The following is a 23,794-nucleotide window of genomic DNA, read 5'->3' on the forward strand; positions in this document are numbered from 1 at the left end:
GATTTCTCTGAACTTCCATAAAGAAAACAGATAATTCTCTTCGCGGAAACGGCTACTAATCAGAAATATATAATTAAAAATCAAAAAATGCGAGAACTGTGTTTCAAGAAATTGTCGAGAGTGGCGCTAGTGTACGCACGCCTCACGTACTCATGGCCTACTTCGCGGGAACAGATCTCGGAAGCTATTGAACAGGCTTGGTATAAGATGGAGTCGGCGATGGTCAAACTGACATTAATTTTCATCAGTGCAGTGGCGTAGTGGATTCGAAATTGTGAAAATAAACCCATTTGCCGCTCCATAAAGCCACTGTTATTACGGCGATTACACGTTTGTATTTATCAAAATTATGGTCATTTTGAACGTTTATTGAAAACTCGTTTTCTCTTCTTTTGCAAACGAAATTGCACTACTTTTTTTCTTCCTCTAATTGGCACCATTGATTTTGGTGACAAGTTGAAACTACTTGGATTTTCCCAAAATTCGAAATTTCAAAGTGTGCGCTTTTGTTGTCATGGTAACGAACTTTGTTGAATTTGAAGTGCGAGTGAAAAAAACATAAATCGTGCATAAAGTGGAAGAAATTGCTGGAAAAACGTCGAAAGCTGAAGAATTTCTTCTTCCTAATAAGTCCAGAAATGTAAGAAAAAATAAAAAAGGTAAAATTGTATTTTGACATTAATTTATCTATAATTATTTGACGCTAAACGATATCGTAATTCATAGATTATCCAATCGGATATAAAGTACGTGATATGAGAATCATTTCATAATACAGACAATAATAACAATGAGTCTCGCTTTTCGCTAAATTACACGAAGATTCAATGACATTCCCACGTTTCATTAGAGAAATATTTTGCGTTTGAAATTCTCTAGATCCTCATAATTATTTTGAAAAAGACATTAATTTAACGAAGCGACAAATTGCACAATTTTTGCGGTTCGTTACAAAATATTTGAACAATCAGCTTTGCAATTTACAATTGTGTTGGTAGTAATAGAGGCACGTATCGTCAGTTCCGTAATTATCTCAAAATCGCCACTAAACAATCTGTTAAACCTGTCATTCGAGTCACAAGTTACTACATCGAAAATGAATGGCCATTTCTAGGCCAAGGTTACTACGCTCAGAACTATCTTTTATACAGGAACAAGTTCACGGACGAAAATCAAACTACAAATGCCAGAATAAGAATTTATTTCCCAATGTATTACCTAATTTATTCCTTTCGCTTGGTCATTTCAAATTTCAGTTCCCCTTCAGGAGCATACATGAACGTAACTTTATATTCCAACGGTTCGTGATGGTATTCCAACTTGTACGACCGAATTAACTGTAAAAAAACAGTAGAGAGATTTAATTGTCGCAAATTAATGTACCTTTGCAAGCAACACTTGTATTTCGAGATCTGCAAAGCGTCTACCCAAACACATGCGAGCTCCGTATCCATAAGGCAACGAAGCGAACGGATGGATTTTATAATCATCGGCTTTCTTCATCCAACGTTCCGGAAGAAACTCATCGGGACGACTCACGAATTCCTCCATGTTTCCGGTGACCAGAGTCGGGAACACCACTTGGGTACCTTTCGGGATTTTGTATCCGTGGATAACAGTGTCTTTCTGGAGGGTTCTTCCGTTTCCAATGACAGTGGAGTACACTCTAATAAAGTCGTTAGAGACGTGGGTGGTGAGTGGTTTTCGTACCTTAAGACTTCTTTAACGAACGCTTTGAGAAATTCCATTTGGTCTAACAGTTTGGTAGTGAGAGGAGTGTTTGGATCCGGCATCAGGGTTTTGAGTTCTTGGTACATTTTTTCTTGTTGTTCCGGTCTCGTTGCTAACTGATACAAAATGGAACACACAGCCATTGATATCTGAAAAAACAGAGTTAAAATTGGTTTATTTAGATGTGAAACTAACAGTATCGATTCCGACTAAAATCAAATCTAGAGCCAAAATGTAAGCCGTTTTGGGGTCAGGCTCGTTTGCTAAGATTCTCTCAACCAGCGAAAGATCATTCTCATCGGTTACTTGTTTGGTTTTCAAACGTTCCATTGCTGCGTCTATATGTTTCATGCAAATCCTACAACATGTATTGTATTTTTTCCAGTTGGCAACTCTGAGTGTCAACATACTTTACAAAGTAGTCCATATTTTCCACATATCTAGTCCAAAGAGGCGTTGGGATAAACCGCCAGAATGGGAATTTCAGTTCCAAAATTGCCACGTTTCGAAGAGCGTATTTCGCAGCTTCTATTATTTTTTGTGGCTCGGAGTTTGGGGATAAATTTGGATCTAAACAACCCAATCGAACGTCCAAAGAAACTCGTCCGATGCCTAAAACCGACTAGTTATTACAGTTCGATGACAATTTCGCTCTCTTACACTCTAAGGCCCATTTGTGGATCTCGTTGTCGAAGTCAGCGGGCAATTCGTTTTCTGCGTTTTTCATGTCGAGCATTCTAAAACGAATCAAATAATTTCAAAAAATCCAATAAAACGTCAAACTAACCTTTGGATAAAGTCATTGGTCACACATTCAATCGGCTGAATGTACTTCTTCACCGTCTGAACCTGAAGAATCGGTTTCTGGACGTTGCTTCGAAACTTTCGCCACGGCTCTCCATGTCTACCAGATAACACAAAGTCAATCTAACCAACATAATAAAGTGAAAAAACTTACACTCCGACAACTCCCGGGAGTTCCCCGAAAAAGTCTTTTCGAACCACACTCTTATACCTCACCAAACACGGCATCGAGGGTCTAAAGGGCGTGGGGCCTTCCTGTCTGTAGATTTTTTCAATTTCGTTGGCGTCGTAGATGAAGAGTAAATCGGGTCTACCGACCAGACCCGACAATTTCACGATTTTGCCGTATTCTTTGTAGAATAATTTCGATAGTTTTGCGACATCGGAGATGTCGTACTGGCCGATGAACGGTAAAAGTCTCCATGTATTTCCCAGAAGTGGAATGGGCTTCGGTCCTGGAATCTCCGAGTACGGTTTTCCTTCAGCTAAACTTTCCACGTGAGGGCAGAGAGTCGAAGTTGAGTGATTTCGAGTGAAACTTTTTGCAAACTTGACGCCGTTATGGAATTTCGACATGTTCACTGGAAGGAAGACACTGTTATAAGTCATGAACGAGTGATTTCACTGAAAGTTCCTTGAATTTAATTAACTATAAAGACGATTTGAATGGAATAATAAATGAGAAATGGCACAAGTTAATTAAAGCAATGATAAAAATGTACTTACTGGTGGTAACTTTTGAATTGAATTTTATTTGAAGCCACTTTTATACTATGAAATCATTTTGTTGGAGCCGTGTTCACTACTAACGAGTGAAAATATCAAAGACTCTCGACCTCATTTCGGCGCTTTCTCAGGTTGGTTGGCGAGTTAAGGTCACCTGGTGTTGTGTCATCCGCATTGGCACAGAATTTTTTTGAATTAGACATCTATTCACATATGGCAAAAATACGATTTTTTTATACATTTGTGGAGATTAACAAGAATATTACTATTATTCTTTATTAAAACATCAGGAGCAGTCTTTCAAATTCAGATCTTTTAAACTAATTTTTACTGTCTTAATTATTTATTCCCATGATTTTTAGTCTAATTTGTCAACTTATTATATACGTTTAATTGACCGAACTTTCATAAAATTTAAAATTCAGGATATGTAACATATGATTTTTATCCGCTTAAAGACGAAGAAAACGAGGGTGAAAACCGCAATTTAATATACAGTGTGTCCCAGAACTCGCGCCCCAGAGAGCAAGGGAGAGTGCCGACAGCAATACAGATGGTAAATTTCAAAACAAAAATTGACCAAGTTTAATAGTATTCGAGAACTGATAAAAAGTTAACAACCAATCCCAAAAGCTTATTCGAGAAGTGGAGTAAATGGTCATCCCAATTTCCTAGGCAACGAGAGTCTAATGCTTAACTGACCAATGGATGATAGTATGTGTCCATAGTTACCAATTTTCAAATTCTGTTCGGCTTCGGGATTGGCTACAGTTTTTTTGTCTTATCTCGGTTATTTTTTAAGTTAAAAAATTATGGTTTCAAAATTTTGGTTCAGAATTGTTGCCTCAACAAAAATTAAAGTATGAAAAACCATAAGGTACCTCTTTGGTCTTAAAATTTTTGGAAAAATTTTTCGAATTTGAATTAGAACCTTGTGTAAAAAACGCGAGAAAAACAATGGTAAAGATTCCAGCTGAATATAAATATGTCATAGTTTCGGAGATATCGAGCTTTAAACAATACTGCATTAAAAATTCAATTTTCAATTGAATTCGAATTTTTCGACAAATTTTTTGATTTTTTTTTAGCAACTTATTCTTATGTAAAAAGAAGCGAGAAAAACGATTTTCCAAACCGCACTTTGATACATCTCATAGTTTTGAAGATATCGACCTTTATACCTAGCCCACTATGACCAATTTTAAACACTTCTGACTCGGTTATTTTTTGACGCATGTAAATCTAGCGCTAATTTTTGGATTCTACTCGAAATTTTACGTTAAATGAGATCAATTTTTTTTTAATTGCTTCATAAATAAGCGAGATATCGACCGATTTAGAAACGTGATTTTTGCAACTTTCTTAAAACTTTAATTTTGGGACATGTAATTTATAATTTTTATTGCTATTGCCATTACCCAAATTAAACTATGTACTGTGAATTTGTAAAACCTTTCAATCCGATTTCCATTGTAAATTTGTTACAAAATTGTGTCAGCTGATGGCTGACATTTATGATTGACATAAGACATTGTGGTTATGTTTCATGTCAACAACATCAACAGTAATGACTAATTTCGATGTAAATAACGTGAGCGTGGAAAGAATGTGCAGAGCATGTCTATCAGAAAACGAATCAATGTCGACTTTCGATTCAGAACTAAAAGAAATGTTTGTATTCTGCACATCACTAGAGGTAAAATTTTGAGGTTAAACCAAACAATCTACATCCCTCTTTCCAGTTCGACATCGACGACAAATTGCCCCAATCCATTTGTACCAAATGTAAGACCCAACTAATCAGTGCCCACACCTTCAAAAACGTTTGTTTAAAATCCAACAACGTTCTCCGTCAGCATTTGTTAAGCACCTATGAAATCGACGATTTGGACCTGAAATTGGACGATTTGTTCAAAATCGATTTTACAGACAACTGTGACGATCCCAAAACTGAAGACAAACCAAAAGAAGTACAAAATGAAACGAAAACTAGGAAATTCACGAAAAAGTTTAATTTCCACTGTGAGATTTGTTCAGAAGGTTTCAACTTGGAAGACGATTTGGTTTTACACAAAGTCGCTCACCCAAAAGACGGTGTCCCAAAATGCACGATCTGCGACAAAGATTTCGCTAATTTACGAGTGCTGAAGCGCCACGTTCGCATTCACTTCAAATCGAAACCGTTTAAATGTGAGTTATGCTCACACACGTTCACAGAGTCAGGGAGTTTAACACGACATCTTCGGAAGCATCGTGGCGAGAAGCGCCATTTATGCACGGTTTGTGGCAAAGGTTTCTACGAGGCGAACGTCTTAGCTGTTCATATGAGGACTCACACTGGAGAAAAACCAATTAAATGCCAAGTTTGTGGGAAGAAATTTGCAGATCCCAATGGACTGAGGTCGCACACTAAGTCACACTCAGGCGAGAAGAAGTATGTTTGTAAGATTTGTGATAAGTGCTTCTCACACTCTTTTGTACTAAAAAAACATCTGAGGATACACAGTGGAGAGCGCCCGTATTTGTGCCCGGTTTGTGGAAAATCTTTTACACAGGTCAATTGGAGGTTTTGTCGTTTTATTGTTGGTAAAACTTTGGTTTTAGAGCCACTATGTTTCCATTCATATGAGGCAACATACGGGCGAGTTGCCTTATGCTTGTTCCATTTGCAAGAAGAGGTTTGCACAGAATAGCCAGTTGGAGATGCACCTGAGGATACACACAGGTTATAAGCCATACATTTGTAGTGTATGTCACTCTGGAGTGGCGTATGATCGAGAGAGGCGCCGCTTCCACTCGATCATACGATTTTTCACAGTAAAACTCAAAATGTGCCTTTATAGGTCTGTGGAAAAGCCTGCGCCAGATCAGGAGACCTAGTAACCCACATGAGAACTCACACAGGAGAAAAACCCTTCTCTTGCACAATGTGCTTAAAAAGTTACACCACTTCCAGTCACTTGAAAGTTCACATGAGGACACATAATGGAGAAAGAAGGCACGTTTGCTCGTTCTGTGGGAAGAGCTTTACAGAAAATCAAGGGTTGAAAGCTCATATCCGGACGCACACTGGAGAAAAACCGTATGTTTGTAGGATATGTGGACACGCTTTTGCACAGTCGGGGGCTTTGGCAACTCACAGAAAAGTACATCAAAGTGAAGAAGTCAAAGCTGTCGAGGAGATCAAAATTGAAAACAATCCTTTGTACTGAGGAATTGCCTGTTTTTTATAGCGATTGTTTTCCTTGAGGGATGCAAAAACAATGATCTGTATTTGAAAGTAGTGACAACTCGCATCAAACTTTTTGATCTGAAATGATTATGTAGAGTGTACATAAAATGATAAATATAAATGGCATTAAAATTATTTATTGTTTTATTTCTAATTATTTGATACTAAAGCGGCCGTTTTACCTCTTTATGGCCGCTACGTGGTATCGTAAAACATGGATTATTATATTATACAATCAGACAAAATCTAATTAAATAGAAGAAGAAGACAAACACGCATTGTAAATTTTACAATAATAGCATATAGTCAAAATATGGGGCATGTGAAGAGCGATAGATTCGCGCATAATCTGCATATTTATAAATTAAAATTAAATATCTATAACACTCGTGAATTTCCTATTAATAAATTCATTAATTCGGTATGTTCGAGTGGGAAAATCGCAGGAAATCCCGAAAATAATTGGGATAAATTAATGAAGACCCAATCGAGCTATCAATTTACCATAATAAACAAAATAAACCTAAAACACAGTTATAGTCGAGTTGCCCGCACATTTTCCTTCGTTACTTTTGTCAGAGCCTGCCTGACAATTACCACTTGAAGTTACGAAATCATCCCCGTCTTAAGCGCCTCTCAAGTGCTCACAATTTCAAAAGAATAATGCCCACAAAGTAAAAATGAAAAGCTGACTTGTCAATTGTGGAGCGCCTCCAAGTCGTGCGCACGTTGAAGCACCTCTTGTAAACCCGAAGAACTCGCTCCAATGATTTCTTTCAAAAATCCTGTTAGTTATGTACAATGTGGTCGCCACGTTCGTTTCAAAGACATTTGTGCGTTTTCTTCCTAACATCCGCCGCAATAACGAGTCTATACATGCTAAAAAAATCAAATTCGCATGGATTCAAAAACACTACGGAAATAAAATTGAACGCGACGGTCATTCATGGGGGGCATTTCGATGGATTCCCACGGAAGGAGAGTAGCCCCAAGGAGATTATACATATTTTGGGGTTGTTTGAACTGACGACTAAATGGGGTAAACGCCCGGAGGGATTAAGTGAAATCGCCGCGGCGGAATTGGCGATTAAGCATGTCAACTATTTTAACATACTTCCAGACTACACTCTTAAACTTATTATTAATGACACGAAGGTAAGTAGTTTTAATGGAAGTAGTTAACAATAATTTGTGGGCTCCAGTGTGATCCTGGCGTCGGAATAGACCGTTTTTTCCACGCTGTTTATTCGAGGAAGACTATTGTGATGCTGCTGGGGACGAGTTGTTCGAACGTGACGGAAAGTTTGGCCCATGTGGTACCTTACTGGAACCTTCTACAGGTGAAGTTTTCAAGCCTGCAGGGCTACCAATACCTTTCAAATTCCCCAGCCATTCTACATTTCATTACCCGCATTTCAAAGCGTCTAAACTACGCATCTAAATCCAATTTTTCACGGATTGATATTAAATTTTCCAGATATCTTTTGGATCGACATCCCCCGCGCTAAGCGATCGCAACAAATTTCCTTTATTTTTCCGCACGGTGGCTCCCGACTCGTCACACAACGCGGCCAAAGTAAAATTCGTTAAGCATTTCGGATGGAAAGTCGTCGCCACATTCTCTCAAAGCGAAAACGAATATTTGCTCCCTCTCAATCGCCTGATTGCAGATTTTGAGAACGAAAATATCACGTGTGTTACCACCGTCACTTTCTCTTTGGATAATTACAAGGAGCAGTTGAGGATTTTAAAGGATTCAAACGTCAGGATTATTATAGCGGCTTTATCGGTGGACATCGCGCCGACGATCTTCTGTGAAGTCAACAAGTTGGGGATGTACGGGATGGACTACGTGTGGATTATGCAAGACCGGAAGAATCCGTGGTGGTTTAAATCCACCAAGTGCGAGTCTTTGGGATTAGCGGTGGATGGACTGTTTTTAGTCGCTGATTACAACGTGGTTGCTAATAACGCGTCGGTTTCAGGAATGGTAACATTGCTTCTAATTACAGAATACATGAATGCAGACTTTTTTAGGACAGTTTAGGGTTCGAATCGGAGCTTAAACTAAGGAAACACGAAATTTCTAAATATGCTAGTTTGACTTATGATGCCGTTTGGGCTATGGCGCTCAGTTTAAAAGGCGTCTATCCAATATACGAACAAAAATTCGACTACAAAAGGAACGATCTAGTGTGCGAGGTGGTGCAGAGAATGGCGGCGTTGAGTTTCATGGGAGTCTCTGTAAGTATTTAGTTTGACAGTTTTGGATTACACAATCTAATAAATATAACAAAGCTTCCAACTTGCTAACGAAACATTATTTCAGGTCGCCTAAACATTAAAACACGAGTAATCCAATTCTGTGCGCATCGCAACAGTCGCATGGAAAAATAAACTTTTGTTTTAATCTTTTAGGAGTAACAAATTTGAATTTATCTGCAAAGACGTAATTACATCATTTTGCCGAAAGGCTATTTGAAACTGTCGATGTAATTCTGTTATTTTATCACCTAGTCAGGTCCGGACTTGGCACAACTGGAAGCCTGTAACATAGTTCGTGTGTTTATTATTAATTGTGTTCACAACAAGCGAGAAATTTGCCCAGTTCCCTCTAATAAGTGATTAACAATGAGGCGAACGAACGAATCAATGCAATGATGAATTTTTAGTGCTGTAGCGCCTTTATTAGTATCGACTCGTGTAATCAACTTCCCATTATATCAGTGAAATATTTCAGGGTCCGCTGAGGTTTATTGGAGCCGACCGCGTTGGAAGTTCCGTTTTGCGTCAATTACAAAGTAAAACCATCGAAATTCTAAAACGCCTTTTATTACATTACACATTTTCAGATGGCCATAATCAGGACATCGCAGTTTTTGATCCCGACACGAACCAACTCGATTTCCAATGCAAATCATGTCGCCCCGTTAATTGGTGGAACCGCCAAATTCCCATTGCTCAAAGAATATTAAAAGTATCCCTCATCACAGTCCCTGAATACTTATTTTATTCCGTTATTTTCATTTGTATCATGGGGATTTTATTCTCAGTGTTTTTTCTTTACTTTAATTTACATTTCAGGCGAATGAAAACGATGAAATTATCAAGTCCGAAATTGAATAATGTCGCCGTGCTTGGTTGTATTTTAGTCTATCTCTCTGTCATCCTTTTGGGCTCCGACAAGTCCACCATGAATAAATATGTTGACGAACTTTGCACGGTGAGGACAAAGGTTGTTTCAGGGAATATATTAGACTGGGAAAGCTGCTGGGAAATGTTAACTTTTTGTCTGTGTTCAGTGGTCAAACTAAATGTTAATCCACTACTAGAAACAATTCAATTAAAAGTTAAAATTAAACTATAGGAGATTTCAACGCTAGAATTAGCTTGATTTCCACCTTTTTTTGTTTCAGATCCGCGCCTACTTGCTCTCCTCCGGCTTCTCCCTGGCCTTCGGCTCCATGTTCGCGAAGACTTACCGCGTTCACCGGATCTTCACCCACTACACCGCCCCCCACACCGCCAAAGACAAGTTACTAAAAGACAACCAACTTATCGTCTTGATTCTAATCCCTCTAATAATCGACGCAATTATTGTGACACTGTGGGTAATGATCGATCCTATGGAACGTCGGTTATACAATTTAACTTTAGAAATTAATTCGGAGCACCGCGGCGTCGTTTACCAACCACAAGTAACTTAACAAATCAATAAAATGAAGAAATCATAATGTTCCGTAGGTCCTCGTGTGTCAATCGCAGAACACCATGGGATGGTTCGTCGCAATTTACGGCTATAAAGGTTTGATTCTCATCATGGGTCTCTTCATGGCGTGGGAAACACGCCACGTGAAAGTGCAAGCGCTGAACGATTCGCAATATATCGGGATTTGTGTTTACAGCGCGATTTTTAGCGCTATTATCACAGTTTTGACGAGTTTCACGAGCGACTATGTGGTCACTAGTTATCTAGCACGAACCTCAAGTATTCTAACATCCACCAGTTTAACTCTTTTCTTGCTCTTTTTACCGAAACTAAAATCAGTTTTTGGGCGACGATGCTCCCAAGATCCCATCATGCAAAGCATGGGGCTCAAAATCGAATGCAACACGCGACGGTTTATTAAAAACGACCCCAAAGAACAGATTCTTCGGCTGGAAATACAAAACAAAGTTTTCCGGTGCGAACTCGCCGCTCTCGATGTTGAGATCGCGCGTTTGGAAAACTTACTGGAGGACGGGGGATCGAGCGATGCGGGGATTTTCACCATTTTTAAAGAAGGCGAACAAGAAGTTGATTGCTCGTTTACAAAATGTCGCAAACAGTTCTTTTCTGAAAACAGACTACACGACAGGAAGAGTGTCATAGACGAAATGAAACATCTTTTTAATAACAAAACGAGGATTTCGCCGAAGAACAAAACGCTGGGAGAAAACGCAAAACTTGCGGTTGGCGTGAATTTAGCGAGAGCGAAGTCCGAGGACTTTAGTTTCATTCAGAAAATGAATTAATGGCAGCGGCTAGATTATAAAATAATAAAGAATTGCTGTAATGATTTTGTCTCAATTTTTGTAAAATGGTGGAGGCGCCGGGTTACCACACTCCTTTAACATTTTCGATATTTTAGCGGTGTAAATTGGACGTTTTGTCCGTCAGGTGTCAAATAACTTACTGGAAACGATGTATCGGCCTCGATTTGGACTCTTGACGAAGGTAAGTAGACTTTAAGCGGTTTTCTATAAACATTCTTGAGCGGCGCGTTCTGTGTGCTGGGATCACTTGTTAGGCCAGGAGATTGAATTTCACACCACTTCTCTAAGAGGACCACGTCAACGCAGGAATCCTCTTTCAAGGGAGCCTGAAACAGTAGACACTAGAGTATACAAATATACAAATATAAGTTAAAATCGCACAGAATCGGCGCCACTGGCCGTCGTGCCCTGAGAACAAACCGCAAATGTCGAATACTGAATATTTATTATCAACCGCTCATTGCCCGATTTTGTTTGTGAAATCATGCGTTAATGGACTCGATTTTAGACACACTTGTTCCTCAAACAACTAGATCGTAATGGCTCACCTGTATATAGTTTTATGTCTAAACTTTTAAGTTAATCTGCATATTGGCTTCGATAAATCACCAAAATCAATATTTCATAAATCAATTTCAAAGTCTAATTAGTAAAGTTTTCGAAAAATAACTTCATTGCAACGTACAGGTTTGAAAAACAAGATCAATATGAAGATCACGTGGCAGTTTGGATTCTTAATAACTCACCGGTGTAAGCACTAAATAATCTCAAAATGCAATAAATTTAATAAGCTTCCAGTTCCAATATAACTTACTCAATTATTCACCTAATATAATGAAGCAAACTAATTTCTAGCAAGAAATATTCTAAGAAATATTAAACCCGCCGTGCTTCAAACTTCAGCAATTCGTTTCATCTTGAAAATCCAACGCGAGCTAAGAATAAGGTCAATGAGAATTGATTTCAACAATTATTTTAATAAACGATGATACATTATTGCAATTATCTTGAAAGATACGAAACTAAATAAATTACCTTGTATTTATTTCAGTTATAGGGACCGGAAAGTGTCGCTTTTAGAAACGAAATTCAATTTAGCTCCTCATAATCGAATAAAAAGTATCCTTAATTGGGAAAAGTGGTTCTGAAAGCGTGGGATAAAAATTAAAATAATATCCTAATTTTTAACTCAACGTCCAGTCAAAATGAAAATTTTAAGACAGTATGTTTCTGAAAAATACAAGAATACAAGCAGGACTATTTACGGAGTTCCTGGCAAACAACTGAAATTAAATGAAAGATATTTAATATCGAGTGTGTACACAACTTTCTATTTTAAGATATCAAACTATTTGTAACTTATTTCTTAAAGGCAGCAACAAAGAAATGGATAAAGAAACTTTTTTATTAGCAGATGAAAAAACGATTGTTTGACGTGACAGGTGAGCTAAAATCGAAGATCGTGACACGTTCAAATTACTCCTTCTAGTATACAGGGTGATTCAACGCAATTCATAGACTATGTTATGTTAATGTGGCCAATCACAGCGCATCTGAGTGTAAAACAAGGAAAAATGTTTGTTGGTAACTTGGCAACGGAACACCATCTTGAGATTTATCGACTGTGATTGGCCAATTTAAAGCGTTTCTAAGTAAAAAACAAAAAATAAATTACAAACTTACAAATATCGACGTTTTTTACAACATATGTGTTTTTTCGTTCGTGTAAACGAGCAAAAAACGAAGAAAATAAAACCTGAAAACGAATCAAACAGTTAATAAAAGATTACCAATATGAAAAAAGTTCCTAATAAACGTTTAAGCCGACAATACAAACTTTTCTCGCACAGTTATTAAAAATTTCCACGAATTTTCATTGATTTTCTCGCGAATCCAAAACCAGATGCAATTATAGCATCGTAATTCGTCACAATTAGATATTTCGTTTCGGCAAAAATTCATTACCACGAGGTCTGCGAAGTTTACGGAAATCCAGGCGCGAATGCACAAAAGCTCTCATCGTCCGATGTGCACATTCGTGTTATAATTAGTAGAGAGTACAATGAAATCGCAGTGGCAACTTTCCGTTATCAGTACGAAGATGTGTAGTAGATCATTACCAGATCAACACAATGGTAGCACAGTTTCAGTTAGTCGCCAGACCTGCAACCGGAACGACGACACTGGAAAGTTATTTTCATGAAAGCGTTTGCTCGCTTTTTCATCATTATGGATTTACCTATTGATATTATGTAAGTTGGCTGTGTTAATGTGAGTTATGAATAAACTATTGAGAAAATTCGGTACGTTTGATGTCTCGAATGTGATTTGTTTTCATTTTTGGTAACAAATTTTGTGAATTAAAAAAGTTAAATTGTGTTTTTTCGCGTGACGGGTTTACGTGCGAGATTGAGATTAATGAGAGATTTTTAAAAACAGGTGATGCACCACGAGGCGAAATTATTTGCACTAATTAAATTTATGAATGCAGTTGGCGACATTTCTGTGCATGTCAAATCAAATTAATGTATAAAAATTTGGATCTTTTACTTTTTGGGACTATTGATTGATGTTTTGCGAATTTACTAGATGTTGACATAATTGGTAAAGCACAAACGAAACAATTACCAACAGAACGAACCCAAACAAAAATTCGTTTACCGTAAAAACAATGTAAATTAGGCTTTACTCTCACTTTGATTGATGTTTCTGTTTGAATATTTAAACCGCTGCCTGTTTGAAACGGTAATTATACAGTTTAGGTAAACGCAAGGTTCATGCTTCGCTACAGCTGCAGGCCCTACGTCCTAATTGTATACGAAAACAGTAAAAAATGTCAATTAATAAACAACTATTGATTCGATTTTCGAAAATTGAAGCGTAAATAAATTGAAGATGCAAGGTTACGACATATTCGTGTGGCATAATCTCGGATTTTATTAAATTCTTTAGACGCCCAAGAAAGTAGGATCTGAAAACTAAGCACATTTCCAGCCTTCCGGTTTTCAATAATATAACGCGCCGACAATATTCGCAAACGGAATATATTAATGGCGTTTTTAGATTCTGGATATCGAATTTTAAAAGGGGTTGCCATTTATAATACACAGCCGAAATGGTTCTAGAACTCAACCACATAAAATAAGTCATTAAAACGACTTAAATTAAAACATACTCGTCCAGTTACACGCCTTCATAAACTGCCATTAAAACTTCTCCCTATTTTTCAGCCACGTATCCATTAATTCCATTATCTTGTCTTCAATAACACGGCCATATACTTAATTACAATAATGCAGTCAGTATTTAGATAAAAATCTCTGAAACCATTGTATTATTAAGGTGATATTTACCAAGTTAACAATCAGAAACGTGTCGCACAAGATGAGTGTATTCTGTTCTAGTATCAAAATCAACTGTTGAACTTAAGAATGACCTCCTCCGACATGACGTATGTAAACATCTCCTTAAATCACACGGAGCTATGGAGCTACATCCACGAACTAAGAGGCGCCCAACAACAGCCCTTCGAGATGGCCATTCCTTTGACCATCGTCAACGTGTTAATATTTGTCTCTGGTTTACTTGGAAACATCGCCGTCTGCATTGTCATCATCAAACATCGTTCGCTTCACACCGCCACCAATTATTATTTATTTAATTTAGCTGTTAGCGACTTGACTCTTTTGGTTTTCGGTAAGTTGTATAATTAAGTAATCCAAGAGATGGAGCGGTGATAAATCTAAAATGAAACAACTTCTGGCATTAATTTAGTAATTAACGATTCATCTAAAAACGCGGCTGTAATTATCGGATGGAAATTCAAGAGGGACGTAATTAGTAGCGGCGACCAAATTTATAGTTGGAAACAACGCAAAATGTTGTGGATAAATAAAAGATAGTCTGACTTGCGCAAAATTTGCTTTTATTGTGTTCACTTACGTACGAAGTTAAAGATTTTAAGAGATAAAGTGCAAGGTGTATTAATAGTGACACAGCCCCCATATTGAGAAAATAAAAGATTTGGAATCTGCGAAAAATAAGGTATAATAGCGCAAATTTACCTAAAAAAAACAAAATGTCGACTTCCGGTAATACTATATTTGTCAACTAAAAGTCAAAGGTTCTAATTAACCATGTAACATTGCCGAGATACTTGGAAAATACTTCCGGTAGTTTATATCAATATTTCGCCACAACCATGTTGAGAATTCAAGAGAACAGCCGCCTGAACTTCATACTTCATATTTGTGTCCTGCGGGCGTCAGACTACACAAGACACTTTACTTCGCTGTTTACATTCACATTTTTACATCCTTTTTTTAAAATGATGAAATCGTTAAATATGAATTTACCCTATTTTAGCTCTAGTGACTCACCGTCTGTTCCAAGCTATTTGTTTTTTGAATTTTCTTTTTGTTTCCACGTCTGTGTGCAAAGCTCAGAACCATCCAGAGTGCCAATTGCCACATAAATTGATGTAGAACGCCGTTCATTGTCCCAAAATTTAGAAATAACTGAAAGAAGTTAACATTGAAATTGGCATAACCACAAAAACAATTAAATAATTAAAAGAGGCGCTCTCATGCACTTACTACTAATAAAAATATTCATAAAGATTCGTAATATTCAGTTAATTTTCACATCTCATGTAGTTTCATTTAGATTTTCTTCTTTCTAATAAAGAGTGATCAAAAAAAAAAACCGACGCGCGAAAAGTGGAGTTAGATTCCGCAAAAACTTTAAAAATCTAATCTAAATGCGAAAATCAACGTTCAAAAGGCAAAGAAAACATTAAAAACTTACAATTTTATCCCTGGGAAGCACAACACAACACAATTTTACAAAAATTTGCAAATGGTAGCCTGGGGTAACGTTTGTTTGAAATGAAGTACGGTGCGAGTGGTACCAACCCACAACGCAAGAAAGTAAAAATCCACAAAAAAAGTCATGAAAAAATTAAGCAAACGTCTATTACTACCAAAATTGTGCCCATTGGTTGTGTACAATGTTTGCTACTGTAAAGTCAACGTTTAAAGGGCAAAGAAAACGTGAAAAACTTACAATTTTATCCCTGGGAAGCACAACACAACACATTTTTCCAAAAATTTGCAAATGTTAGCCTGGGGCAACGTTTCTTTGAAATGAAGTACGGTGCGAGTGGTACCAACCCACCAACCCAAGAAAGTAAAAATCCCGTAAAAAAGTGTGGTAAAAAAATTAAGCAACCGAGCATAAATTAATAAAATTGTGACCATTAGTTATGTTACAACGTTTACTGCTGTAAAATCCCGAAATTCAATTTTTTACGCGTAATTTAAAGTGGGCGCGTTATTAAAAAACGGCGGTAAAAATTCAAATTCAAAAATTCCTCATTTGCAGGTCTCCCGAACGACGTCACCCTTTATTGGCACCAATATCCATGGACTTTGGGTGACGGCTTCTGCAAACTGCGAGCGCTTCTCTCCGAAATGTAAACACCAATAAAGAGACCGATAATTCGCTCACTCCCCCATTTCAGGGCTTCTTACGTCTCAGTTCTCACAATCGTCGCATTTTCCACGGAACGATATCTAGCAATATGTTATCCGTTACATTTGCATGCAATGTCCGGTTTGCAGAGAGCCGTGAGAATAATCGTCTGCTTATGGCTTGTGGCTTTCTTCAGCGCTCTCCCGTTCACGCTGTATACGAAGGTGGATTATTTGTATTATCCGCATAATTCAACCAACATTATTTGGGTAAAGAATTGAAGATTGTAGGGTAGTTCTTAGGATATTGGCGTTTTAGGAATCGGCGTTCTGCGGGATGTTATCGCAACCTGAAGGAATCCCGATGACGGAAATAAGCACTTTGGTGTTTTTTATTATTCCGATGATGGCGATTGCTGTGCAATACACAAAAATGGGATTGGCAATATCCAAAACAACGAAAAAGACTTTAGGCAAAGGGCTGAAGGGATCAGTCCATAGAGACAGCAGGAGGACGCAGTCCAACAGGAGCGTCATCAGAATGCTTAGTAAGATTCTCACTAAATTTTTCTTGACTCCAACATTTTTATAGGCGCTGTGGTGGTGGGCTTCTTCGTCTGCTGGGCGCCGTTCCACGCCCAACGCCTCCTGGTGATCTACGGCGGCTCCAACTACCCCGAAGCCAACACTTGGATGTTTTTCGTAACAGGAATCCTCTACTACTTCTCCTCGACTCTCAACCCAATTCTGTACAACGTCATGTCCGACAGAATGCGGAACGCGTTCAAGGAAGTCCTTTGCGGAATGAAAGGCAAACGCACAAAACACTCGTCGTTCCGAGACACCTATTCACGGTCTTATAATATTAGAATCCCCAAGTCTCCAAGTCGAATCGCCACAATCATCGATGAAATTGAGGAAGATAAGATTAACCTAATGAACAAGGAGATTGTGGCCGTTTCGATCCCTAACACCGAGAATACTCTCATTTATGAGATTCATTATAAGAATAAAGATGCGGCAGACAATGAAACTCCGATGTAAAAAGACTTTTAGGTGTTGAAAGTTTCAATGTGTTTGGGCGTCTTCTGTTTTTTTCCTACATGTTGGTAGCATTGTAAAGTCTGTTTAGACGCTGTTTTTTGCGCATGTGATACAAAACTGCACACAGGTCGACGAAATTAGACTGTTTTATCAAATACGAAGGCATTTGTGTGATATCTCATTTCTATCCAAAATAAAAACTATTTTTGTCGGCCTTTATATAGTCAATTAAGCACGATTTCATAACTGGATTGTTAATTTAAGATGTTTTTTTCTGTGATTTATGGTACATGTGCATTGTGAGTTGTAAGCTGATAAATATATAAAAACAAATTTTTTTTTTATTTGAAATCTTGATAAATTTGGGGATTTTAAGATACAACGTTGGCATGATTATCCCCCAGAATTTGACATTGCTAATTTTGATATAAAAATTGCTGCGTAATTAATTAGTGAACTATTCCAAGAGGAGTAAAATTTTCCTGCAATGCGCTGCTGTTTAAACACGGTAAGAAACAAATGAATTTCCGAAGTGGACAAGGGCAGATAATAAAAAAAGTCAAATATAAAATTTACGTCGATAGCAAAATACCACCGAATAGTTTATTAACACAATCATATTCACAGGACATGATTTTATAATTTATGTGAAACATTGACTAATCTAAGTGTATTGGGAATTTAACTATTTATAACAAAATACTTGAAAAATAAAAATAATAGGACATTGAATTACATAAACTGAGAACACATCGTTATAAAAGTATATATTATAGTTTGAAAAGCTCCTGAAGTATAATCATTAATTTATCAACACAGTCAAGAGTGGTAGGTGCGGGTACAATACTGAACCACGTCACATTCAATTTGGGTGTCAATCATGCAATAGGTATATAAACTTACAGATCTAAATCACTTTTCCTATTATTCAATTAATCAATAAAAATTAGATTATAAAAACCGTTCACGCACAGAAATCAACAGCCAGTGGTTTGAACATTTTCCAGCTAGAAGTTATTCGGCGCGTAAAACAATGAAAATTCATCGAGGCTTAACGACATTTTGTTAGCGGACTACAGAAACCTTTGTCGACACCAAAAACAAAGAAAAACAGGACTGGAGTTCCTGCATTTAATAACTTAAATTGTATTAACTTTTCCTAAATCAGAACAAGCGACGAGTCGCCCGTGTCTAATCCTCCCCCTCTTCTTCCTCAGATTCGGCCTCCTGCAGCCACGTCAACCACTGGTTAACCTAAAGAAACTCGTTGAAGAAAAAGACGACGAAAAATGTAAGAATCTCACCTGAAAGAGCGCTTGGCCTTTGCCAGGATACGCGTCGGTGACGTCTTCTTTCCAGTTGAGAAAGGCCTCCTCGTCGACGATCTCCAGATCGTACAGAGCCATGAACCACCTCAGGAGTTGTCCCCTCGGGAAATTCAGCGAGTAAAAGTGAACCTGCAACGAATACACCGCCACGAGTTGAAGTGCCAGTTTTTCCCTCAAGAACGCGTGTAAAATCGGCTGGTACCGCTCCAGCATGCTCTTCTCCTTTTCCGCGACCGCTTTATCATCGCCGCTGGCAGCCGCTTCTTGTGTAATGTATTTGAGTAAGACGGTCATGAGGGCGTTGATGAAACCCGGATCGTTGAAGATGGCCGGATCTAAATTCTCCTTGATCCATTTGTAATACGACTGCGGATTCGGATCGGCGTTGAGCTGCCTGCTTAATTCGGCTTGGATGCGCAATAACGGATATAAAAATGTCAAATCGCGCTCTTCCAGTATTTCAGACAGCCGCTCTTTCGTCTTGTCGCTTTCGGGGAGCTGAGTGAGGAGATTCACTTTGCTCTTGTTGAAGAGCTCGGTGAGTTCTTGTTTGCCCCGTTTCTGATGTAAATGTTGCAGGACGAGTAGGAATAAGGGATAATGCGCCCCGTTGTCGGTCAACGAAGCCACTTCTGAAAGGGAAGTCAGATGTTCGCTGATGGCCATCGAAAAGATGAACGACACCGCGCTGATGGCCTTCTCGATCTCGTTTTCTCGTTCGTTCAACACGTTGCAGAGCGATTTGAAGGTGTCTTGAAGGGTGTTGCTATTCACGGCGCTCTCTTCTTTCAAACTGCTGAGGAACTTGATCAATTTCTCTTGTTCCGCGTCTAATTAAATTAACGATTAAAGTCGATTGTTGGCTGTTTAGACGATGTTTACCTGTCTTGTCCAAAGCTATCGACAAACCTTGCGATATGACGTCCTTGGCGAATTTGTCGGGAACCTTCTGTTCCTTGAACAAATTGATTGCTTGCTTCAGATCGATTTCGCCTTTCCAATAGTCGTCTAGCAGCGAAGAGAACTTCTTCATCACCTCATCTTTCGTTGGACCCTGCACAAACGAAAATGACATTTAGAATAGAAACGAAATGAATCATTGTCAAAACTGGTGGTTTCTTCTTGATGCTCGAAGGTCGTAGGAAAAATAGTGTACACAACTCTTTGGAAAATGTCTTTCTTGCACTCGTGTAATATCTGCATTGACACTCGTGCGAAATTGGTCACTTTCCGCACTTGTTATGTAAATATCTATTGTGTGGTTGTTTCTGAGAAGACAATTTTGACAGGTCTGTGCGGATTTTTTCATATCACACTAGTGACTTTTACTTTCTTAAATGGATGTCCGAAAACATCAACCTCTAACTATGTAAAATACGTCACTTTTATACGTCGTAGAAAAATGACATTTAGAATAGATAAGAAATGAACTATTGTCAAGACTGATGGTTTCTTCCTGATGATGGAAGATCGTAGGAAAAATAGTGTATACAACTCGTCGGAAAATGTCTTTCTTGCACTCGTGTACTATTGACAACAACGAAATGTGTACGGCGAAATTGTCTAGCGTAATTTTCACTTTAAATCATAGGCGCACTTCTAATTGTCATTTATGACAATTGATGATAAGTTAAAATCGGTTAAAAGTTAAAACTGTAAAGTCTGTTTTTTTTTTTAAACCGCCAACACCGCAATCTTCCTTTGCATTACAACCGGCAACGTTGCCTAGGGAGATTTTTGGTGAGAAAATAGTTGTCAAATTTTTGACATTTCTGAATATTAGGCTGAATATGGTTTCTTTTACAGCGTGTTGGATTGCAAATCAAATGATTTAATAGTGAAAAGACTGGGCACAGCCTAAAAGGCCGTTTTGTGTAATCAAATTGTCAATTAGGCAACTAACCTATTTGATTTTAACACCAAAAAGTCACCATCGACGACGTTGCCGGTTGTAAAGTGGTGGGAGAGTGCGGTGTTGGTGGTTTTTTAATAAAACAACGGACTTTAGTCGAAAAACCATAAGATATTGCAAAATTTGATGAAAATTGGCTGCTGATTAGTAAGAGTTGTATAGGTAAAATAAAATGTTTAGGAACGCCACTGGTCAAAGTCTGATTTACATTATGGAAATTCAGAGAAAAATCCATGACAACAAAAAAGTCGTTCACATTTCGGTGTTGGCTGGCACTCGTGCGAAATTGGTCACTTTCCGCACTTGTTATGTAAATATCAATTTCGTTCGATGAAAGACCTTCAAAACAAAAGTGCTATATTTAACGGTAAAACCAAAGAACCTTGGCACGTGTCAATAATCCAAGGCGCGCAATTTGAAATTACCTTATCCTTCTTCGACTGTTTGGGCTTCTCCGAGCTCACTTGCTTGATTGGAAGCGGTTCCTTGTGTAAAGCCGGGGGCGGTTGTTTCATGGTCTGGGTGTAAGTAGGCTCTATGGTTCTAGTATTCATGATGTTGTTGCTTTTGACGGAAGCCTTGTTGAAAAGCATCGACGAAGGTCTCAGTTCGACGTCTTCAATCTCCTCTTTGGGTAAAATAAAGTTCTTCTTGAAACGTGGAGCGATTTCTTTGTTGGATTCTGCGAGTAAAGTTAAGAGAGAGTTTTGCAACGACGAAGAAGAAGTGGACTTACGACTGTTGTATTGTGAATTGGCATTGTTTTGGTTGTGCTTGTACTGTCCACGTTGGCTGGTGTTGTAGTTGTTGTATCCGCTGCGTTGGTTGTTGTGTCCGCGGAAGCCTCCATCGCGCTGGTTCCCGAAGCCGTTGGAACCGAAGCTATTGGCCGAGATGAGATTTGGCGCCGAAGGCGTCAAATTCATGCTCATGATCATGTCGTCGAGGCCGCTTCTAGTCTTCATGGGGTGTCGGAACAGTTCTGAAAGGTTCGATCTGTCGCTGTCCCGATCGTGATGGTTTCGATCTCTTCTGAATCCCGGCCGATCGTCGTCCGCCGGACGGATCTGGTTGATGGGCATGGGGCCTTCCACAACCGTAGCCTTTCTCGGCACCCATCCATCCTGTCGCAAGTCGATTATGTCTTTCAACATGAAACGAATCCTGGGCTGCAAGTCCACATTCTCCGTGAGTAGTTTCATACGATCGAAGTACTGATCCATGAGTTTCTGGCCCCTGCTGGAATCCAAGATGCGGCCGCAAGTGCGCATGATTTGACACAAACACTCCAAGTCCTCGGTAGGATCGTCGCCGCGGCGCACCAGTAACTCCTGGATGCAGCGGTGTAGGATGCCTTCGGAGAGGATCTCCAACTTGCCCAGTTCGCCGATGAATTTAATGTTGCCAAGCATCTTGCGCTTGGCCACTTGTCGACGCTCCTCATCTTCATCGTTGGAGGAGCCGGTGCAACTGGATTCCAAAGCCGCCGCGCGGTTGTCGAACTCTACCTTGCACTTGTTGAGCAGAAGCAAACGGAAGGTGCAGGCGCTCTCGTCGGATTCGAAATTCGGAGCTTCTTCAGACAGGCGCTTGCAGAGCTGTGCGTACATAGACGAGTATTTCGGCTCGTCGAGGGCCTTGTCGAAGATGAGCAGAATGACCCCCTTTAGGATGACGCTCGAGTGGAGCTCGATGCGAAGCAGGTCATCACTCAGCTTCTGGAACTTCTCCGGGGTGAGCTTGTTGAGGATGCCACGCACCTTGCGGAAAACGAGGTCGTTACGAGATTCGGGTGTGAGAGCATCTTGATGTCGCAATGTTGATGGAGGGACCCAGCGTCGCTTCACGGGGGGAACAGCGTCCTTCCCCGAATTACGAGCTTGTGGCCCCGTCTGCCTGGGGCTCTCCGTCGTGGTGGTGATCGGGCGCGCCTCGAAAACTCTCGCTTCGCACCAGGTCAAATTCACTCAGGCAAGGCGGCCTCCGCTAGCTGCACAAAATACAAATCATTACAACACCTGGGCGCACAAAGACGCTAGGTCGACGACCCGCTGCCTGAAAGGGGGGGATGCAACGTTCAAGGTCCCTCTGCCACATACCAAGGATGTCTCGGACAATGGCAGGTGCCCATCGCAGACAAAGAACCGCAATGGAAAAAATTCACTCGCCTTGACTACTCCACCCCTTTCGGCAAAAAACAAGGAAAAAACGCCCGAAATCACTGACTATTCTATCGACTACTAGAAATGTAGACATGACGCATTGCATTGTTCAGAAAGAAAACCTTCGGCCTCCACTCGCTCGTTCCACGTCCACCGAAAATCAAACACAAACTTACCAAACCACCAAAACTCAAAAACTCTACAAATACGACGCGCAAAGACAAAAATCAGAGCAAAAAATTACAGAAATTCACAAGAAATCACTTACTGGCCGTGGCTTGTTGTTTGTGAGAACACTGACTGTCGTTCCTCGTACAAAATCGGCTACTTTCGTAGACGAGAGAGTGGAACTTTTACTTGCAATTTTTAACTAAATCCACTGAATAATTAAACCCCACGCCACGATAAACTTGGAACTAATAAAGTCTGATTTGTTAATTCCCAATTTTTACCATTAGACACATCACTGGGAATAGTGACAGACAAAAAAGTTTCTAAAACGACAATGAAAGTTCAATTCCGACAGGGCTGCCACGACCAAAGTCCCTAGATTACCGATCGATTTACTTCCTTCCACGAAATTCAAATTATTCATCCAAATTCCGATAGGTTTAATCACTCCGAAATTTGTACGTGAATAGGTAAATTAGATGTCGATGCGAAATTAAGTCGATTTTTAGAAATTACAAAGAGCAGTTATCGAGGACAGTAATTAAAACTTTCACATACCATTCTATTTTCTAGCAGTCAACTTGCTTATTTTAATAAAACACCTTGTATTTTATTGCATTTTTGCAGTCGATATGCATATTGAAGATCATTTTCTATATACCGTCCTTAACTTAAAT

At 39.0% G+C, this 23,794-nt stretch overlaps 5 protein-coding genes across 10 annotated transcripts; 3 read left to right on the forward strand and 2 right to left on the reverse strand.

The window, feature by feature from the left end:
- The first annotated feature begins 576 nt into the window (after window positions 1–576).
- LOC148166146 (uncharacterized) lies at window positions 577–6,628 on the forward strand. Of its 3 annotated transcripts, XM_088049366.1 has the most exons (5): window positions 577–659; window positions 4,827–4,957; window positions 5,004–5,816; window positions 5,866–6,009; window positions 6,105–6,628. In XM_088049366.1, the coding sequence occupies exons 2-5, from the start codon at window positions 4,829–4,831 to the stop codon at window positions 6,471–6,473; spliced, it is 1,455 nt and encodes a 484-aa protein (XP_087905492.1). In that variant the 5' UTR covers window positions 577–659; window positions 4,827–4,828; the 3' UTR covers window positions 6,474–6,628. The 3 variants fall into 3 exon arrangements, with proteins under 3 accessions (XP_087905492.1, XP_087905491.1, XP_087905493.1); XM_088049365.1 differs by lacking the exon at window positions 577–659 and having other exon boundaries at window positions 4,733–4,957; XM_088049367.1 differs by lacking the exon at window positions 577–659 and having other exon boundaries at window positions 4,733–4,957; window positions 5,866–5,986; window positions 6,105–6,333.
- On the reverse strand, window positions 1,192–11,262 carry LOC148166147 (putative cytochrome P450 301a1, mitochondrial). Of its 3 annotated transcripts, none has more exons than XM_088049362.1 (9): window positions 11,170–11,262; window positions 2,690–3,116; window positions 2,519–2,635; window positions 2,392–2,468; window positions 2,142–2,343; window positions 1,927–2,089; window positions 1,711–1,880; window positions 1,384–1,666; window positions 1,192–1,337 (listed from the first exon to the last, which is right to left on the reverse strand). In XM_088049362.1, coding segments are annotated over exons 1-9 (1,554 nt in total). In that variant the 5' UTR covers window positions 11,171–11,262; the 3' UTR covers window positions 1,192–1,223. The 3 variants fall into 3 exon arrangements, with proteins under 3 accessions (XP_087905488.1, XP_087905489.1, XP_087905487.1); XM_088049363.1 differs by lacking the exon at window positions 11,170–11,262 and adding an exon at window positions 3,262–3,439; XM_088049361.1 differs by lacking the exon at window positions 11,170–11,262 and having other exon boundaries at window positions 2,690–3,221.
- Window positions 7,276–11,038, forward strand: LOC148166148 (gamma-aminobutyric acid type B receptor subunit 2-like). Its single transcript, XM_088049360.1, has 8 exons — window positions 7,276–7,648; window positions 7,696–7,833; window positions 7,971–8,483; window positions 8,531–8,737; window positions 9,234–9,294; window positions 9,346–9,716; window positions 9,910–10,191; window positions 10,238–11,038. Exons 1-8 carry the CDS (start codon window positions 7,295–7,297, stop codon window positions 11,006–11,008), a joined length of 2,697 nt encoding a protein of 898 aa, XP_087905486.1. The 5' UTR covers window positions 7,276–7,294; the 3' UTR covers window positions 11,009–11,038.
- On the forward strand, window positions 10,249–17,774 carry LOC148166149 (neuropeptides capa receptor-like). Of its 2 annotated transcripts, none has more exons than XM_088049370.1 (6): window positions 10,249–10,298; window positions 14,434–14,725; window positions 16,412–16,502; window positions 16,551–16,770; window positions 16,820–17,048; window positions 17,093–17,774. In XM_088049370.1, exons 2-6 carry the CDS (start codon window positions 14,461–14,463, stop codon window positions 17,542–17,544), a joined length of 1,257 nt encoding a protein of 418 aa, XP_087905496.1. In that variant the 5' UTR covers window positions 10,249–10,298; window positions 14,434–14,460; the 3' UTR covers window positions 17,545–17,774. The 2 variants fall into 2 exon arrangements, with proteins under 2 accessions (XP_087905496.1, XP_087905495.1); XM_088049369.1 differs by lacking the exon at window positions 10,249–10,298 and adding an exon at window positions 13,059–13,281.
- Window positions 17,775–18,110: 336 nt separating this feature from the next.
- LOC148166150 (eukaryotic translation initiation factor 4 gamma 2-like) lies at window positions 18,111–22,749 on the reverse strand. Its single transcript, XM_088048690.1, has 5 exons — window positions 21,521–22,749; window positions 21,210–21,466; window positions 19,755–19,926; window positions 18,849–19,702; window positions 18,111–18,798 (listed from the first exon to the last, which is right to left on the reverse strand). Exons 1-5 carry the CDS (start codon window positions 22,392–22,394, stop codon window positions 18,736–18,738), a joined length of 2,220 nt encoding a protein of 739 aa, XP_087904816.1. The 5' UTR covers window positions 22,395–22,749; the 3' UTR covers window positions 18,111–18,735.
- Between the last annotated feature and the right edge of the window lie 1,045 nt (window positions 22,750–23,794).

Source organism: Gnatocerus cornutus, unplaced genomic scaffold (assembly GCF_029298725.1).
Source record: "Gnatocerus cornutus isolate USDA-ARS CGAHR unplaced genomic scaffold, icGnaCorn1.1 ctg00000023.1, whole genome shotgun sequence".
Lineage (NCBI taxonomy): Eukaryota > Metazoa > Arthropoda > Insecta > Coleoptera > Tenebrionidae > Gnatocerus > Gnatocerus cornutus.

Coding starts and splice junctions, on each gene's coding strand:
- LOC148166148 (XM_088049360.1), top strand. CDS start 7,295: ATGTGGTCGCCACGTTCGTTTCAAAGACATTTGTGCGTTTTCTTCCTA. Junction 7,834..7,970: donor CTTACTGGAACCTTCTACAG/GTGAAGTTTTCA, acceptor TAAATTTTCCAG/ATATCTTTTGGATCGACATC. Junction 9,717..9,909: donor ATGTTGACGAACTTTGCACG/GTGAGGACAAAG, acceptor TTTTTGTTTCAG/ATCCGCGCCTACTTGCTCTC.
- LOC148166147 (XM_088049361.1), bottom strand. CDS start 3,144: ATGACTTATAACAGTGTCTTCCTTCCAGTGAACATGTCGAAATTCCAT. Junction 2,090..2,141: donor AATATGGACTACTTTGTAAA/GTATGTTGACAC, acceptor TACATGTTGTAG/GATTTGCATGAAACATATAG. Junction 1,338..1,383: donor TACAAGTGTTGCTTGCAAAG/GTACATTAATTT, acceptor GTTTTTTTACAG/TTAATTCGGTCGTACAAGTT.
- LOC148166146 (XM_088049365.1), top strand. CDS start 4,808: ATGTCAACAACATCAACAGTAATGACTAATTTCGATGTAAATAACGTG. Junction 4,958..5,003: donor TATTCTGCACATCACTAGAG/GTAAAATTTTGA, acceptor CCCTCTTTCCAG/TTCGACATCGACGACAAATT. Junction 6,010..6,104: donor ATAAGCCATACATTTGTAGT/GTATGTCACTCT, acceptor GTGCCTTTATAG/GTCTGTGGAAAAGCCTGCGC.
- LOC148166149 (XM_088049370.1), top strand. CDS start 14,461: ATGACCTCCTCCGACATGACGTATGTAAACATCTCCTTAAATCACACG. Junction 14,726..16,411: donor CTTGACTCTTTTGGTTTTCG/GTAAGTTGTATA, acceptor CCTCATTTGCAG/GTCTCCCGAACGACGTCACC. Junction 17,049..17,092: donor GAGCGTCATCAGAATGCTTA/GTAAGATTCTCA, acceptor ACATTTTTATAG/GCGCTGTGGTGGTGGGCTTC.
- LOC148166150 (XM_088048690.1), bottom strand. CDS start 22,394: ATGTACGCACAGCTCTGCAAGCGCCTGTCTGAAGAAGCTCCGAATTTC. Junction 21,467..21,520: donor CAATTCACAATACAACAGTC/GTAAGTCCACTT, acceptor CTTTACTCGCAG/AATCCAACAAAGAAATCGCT. Junction 19,703..19,754: donor GATAGCTTTGGACAAGACAG/GTAAACATCGTC, acceptor TAATTTAATTAG/ACGCGGAACAAGAGAAATTG.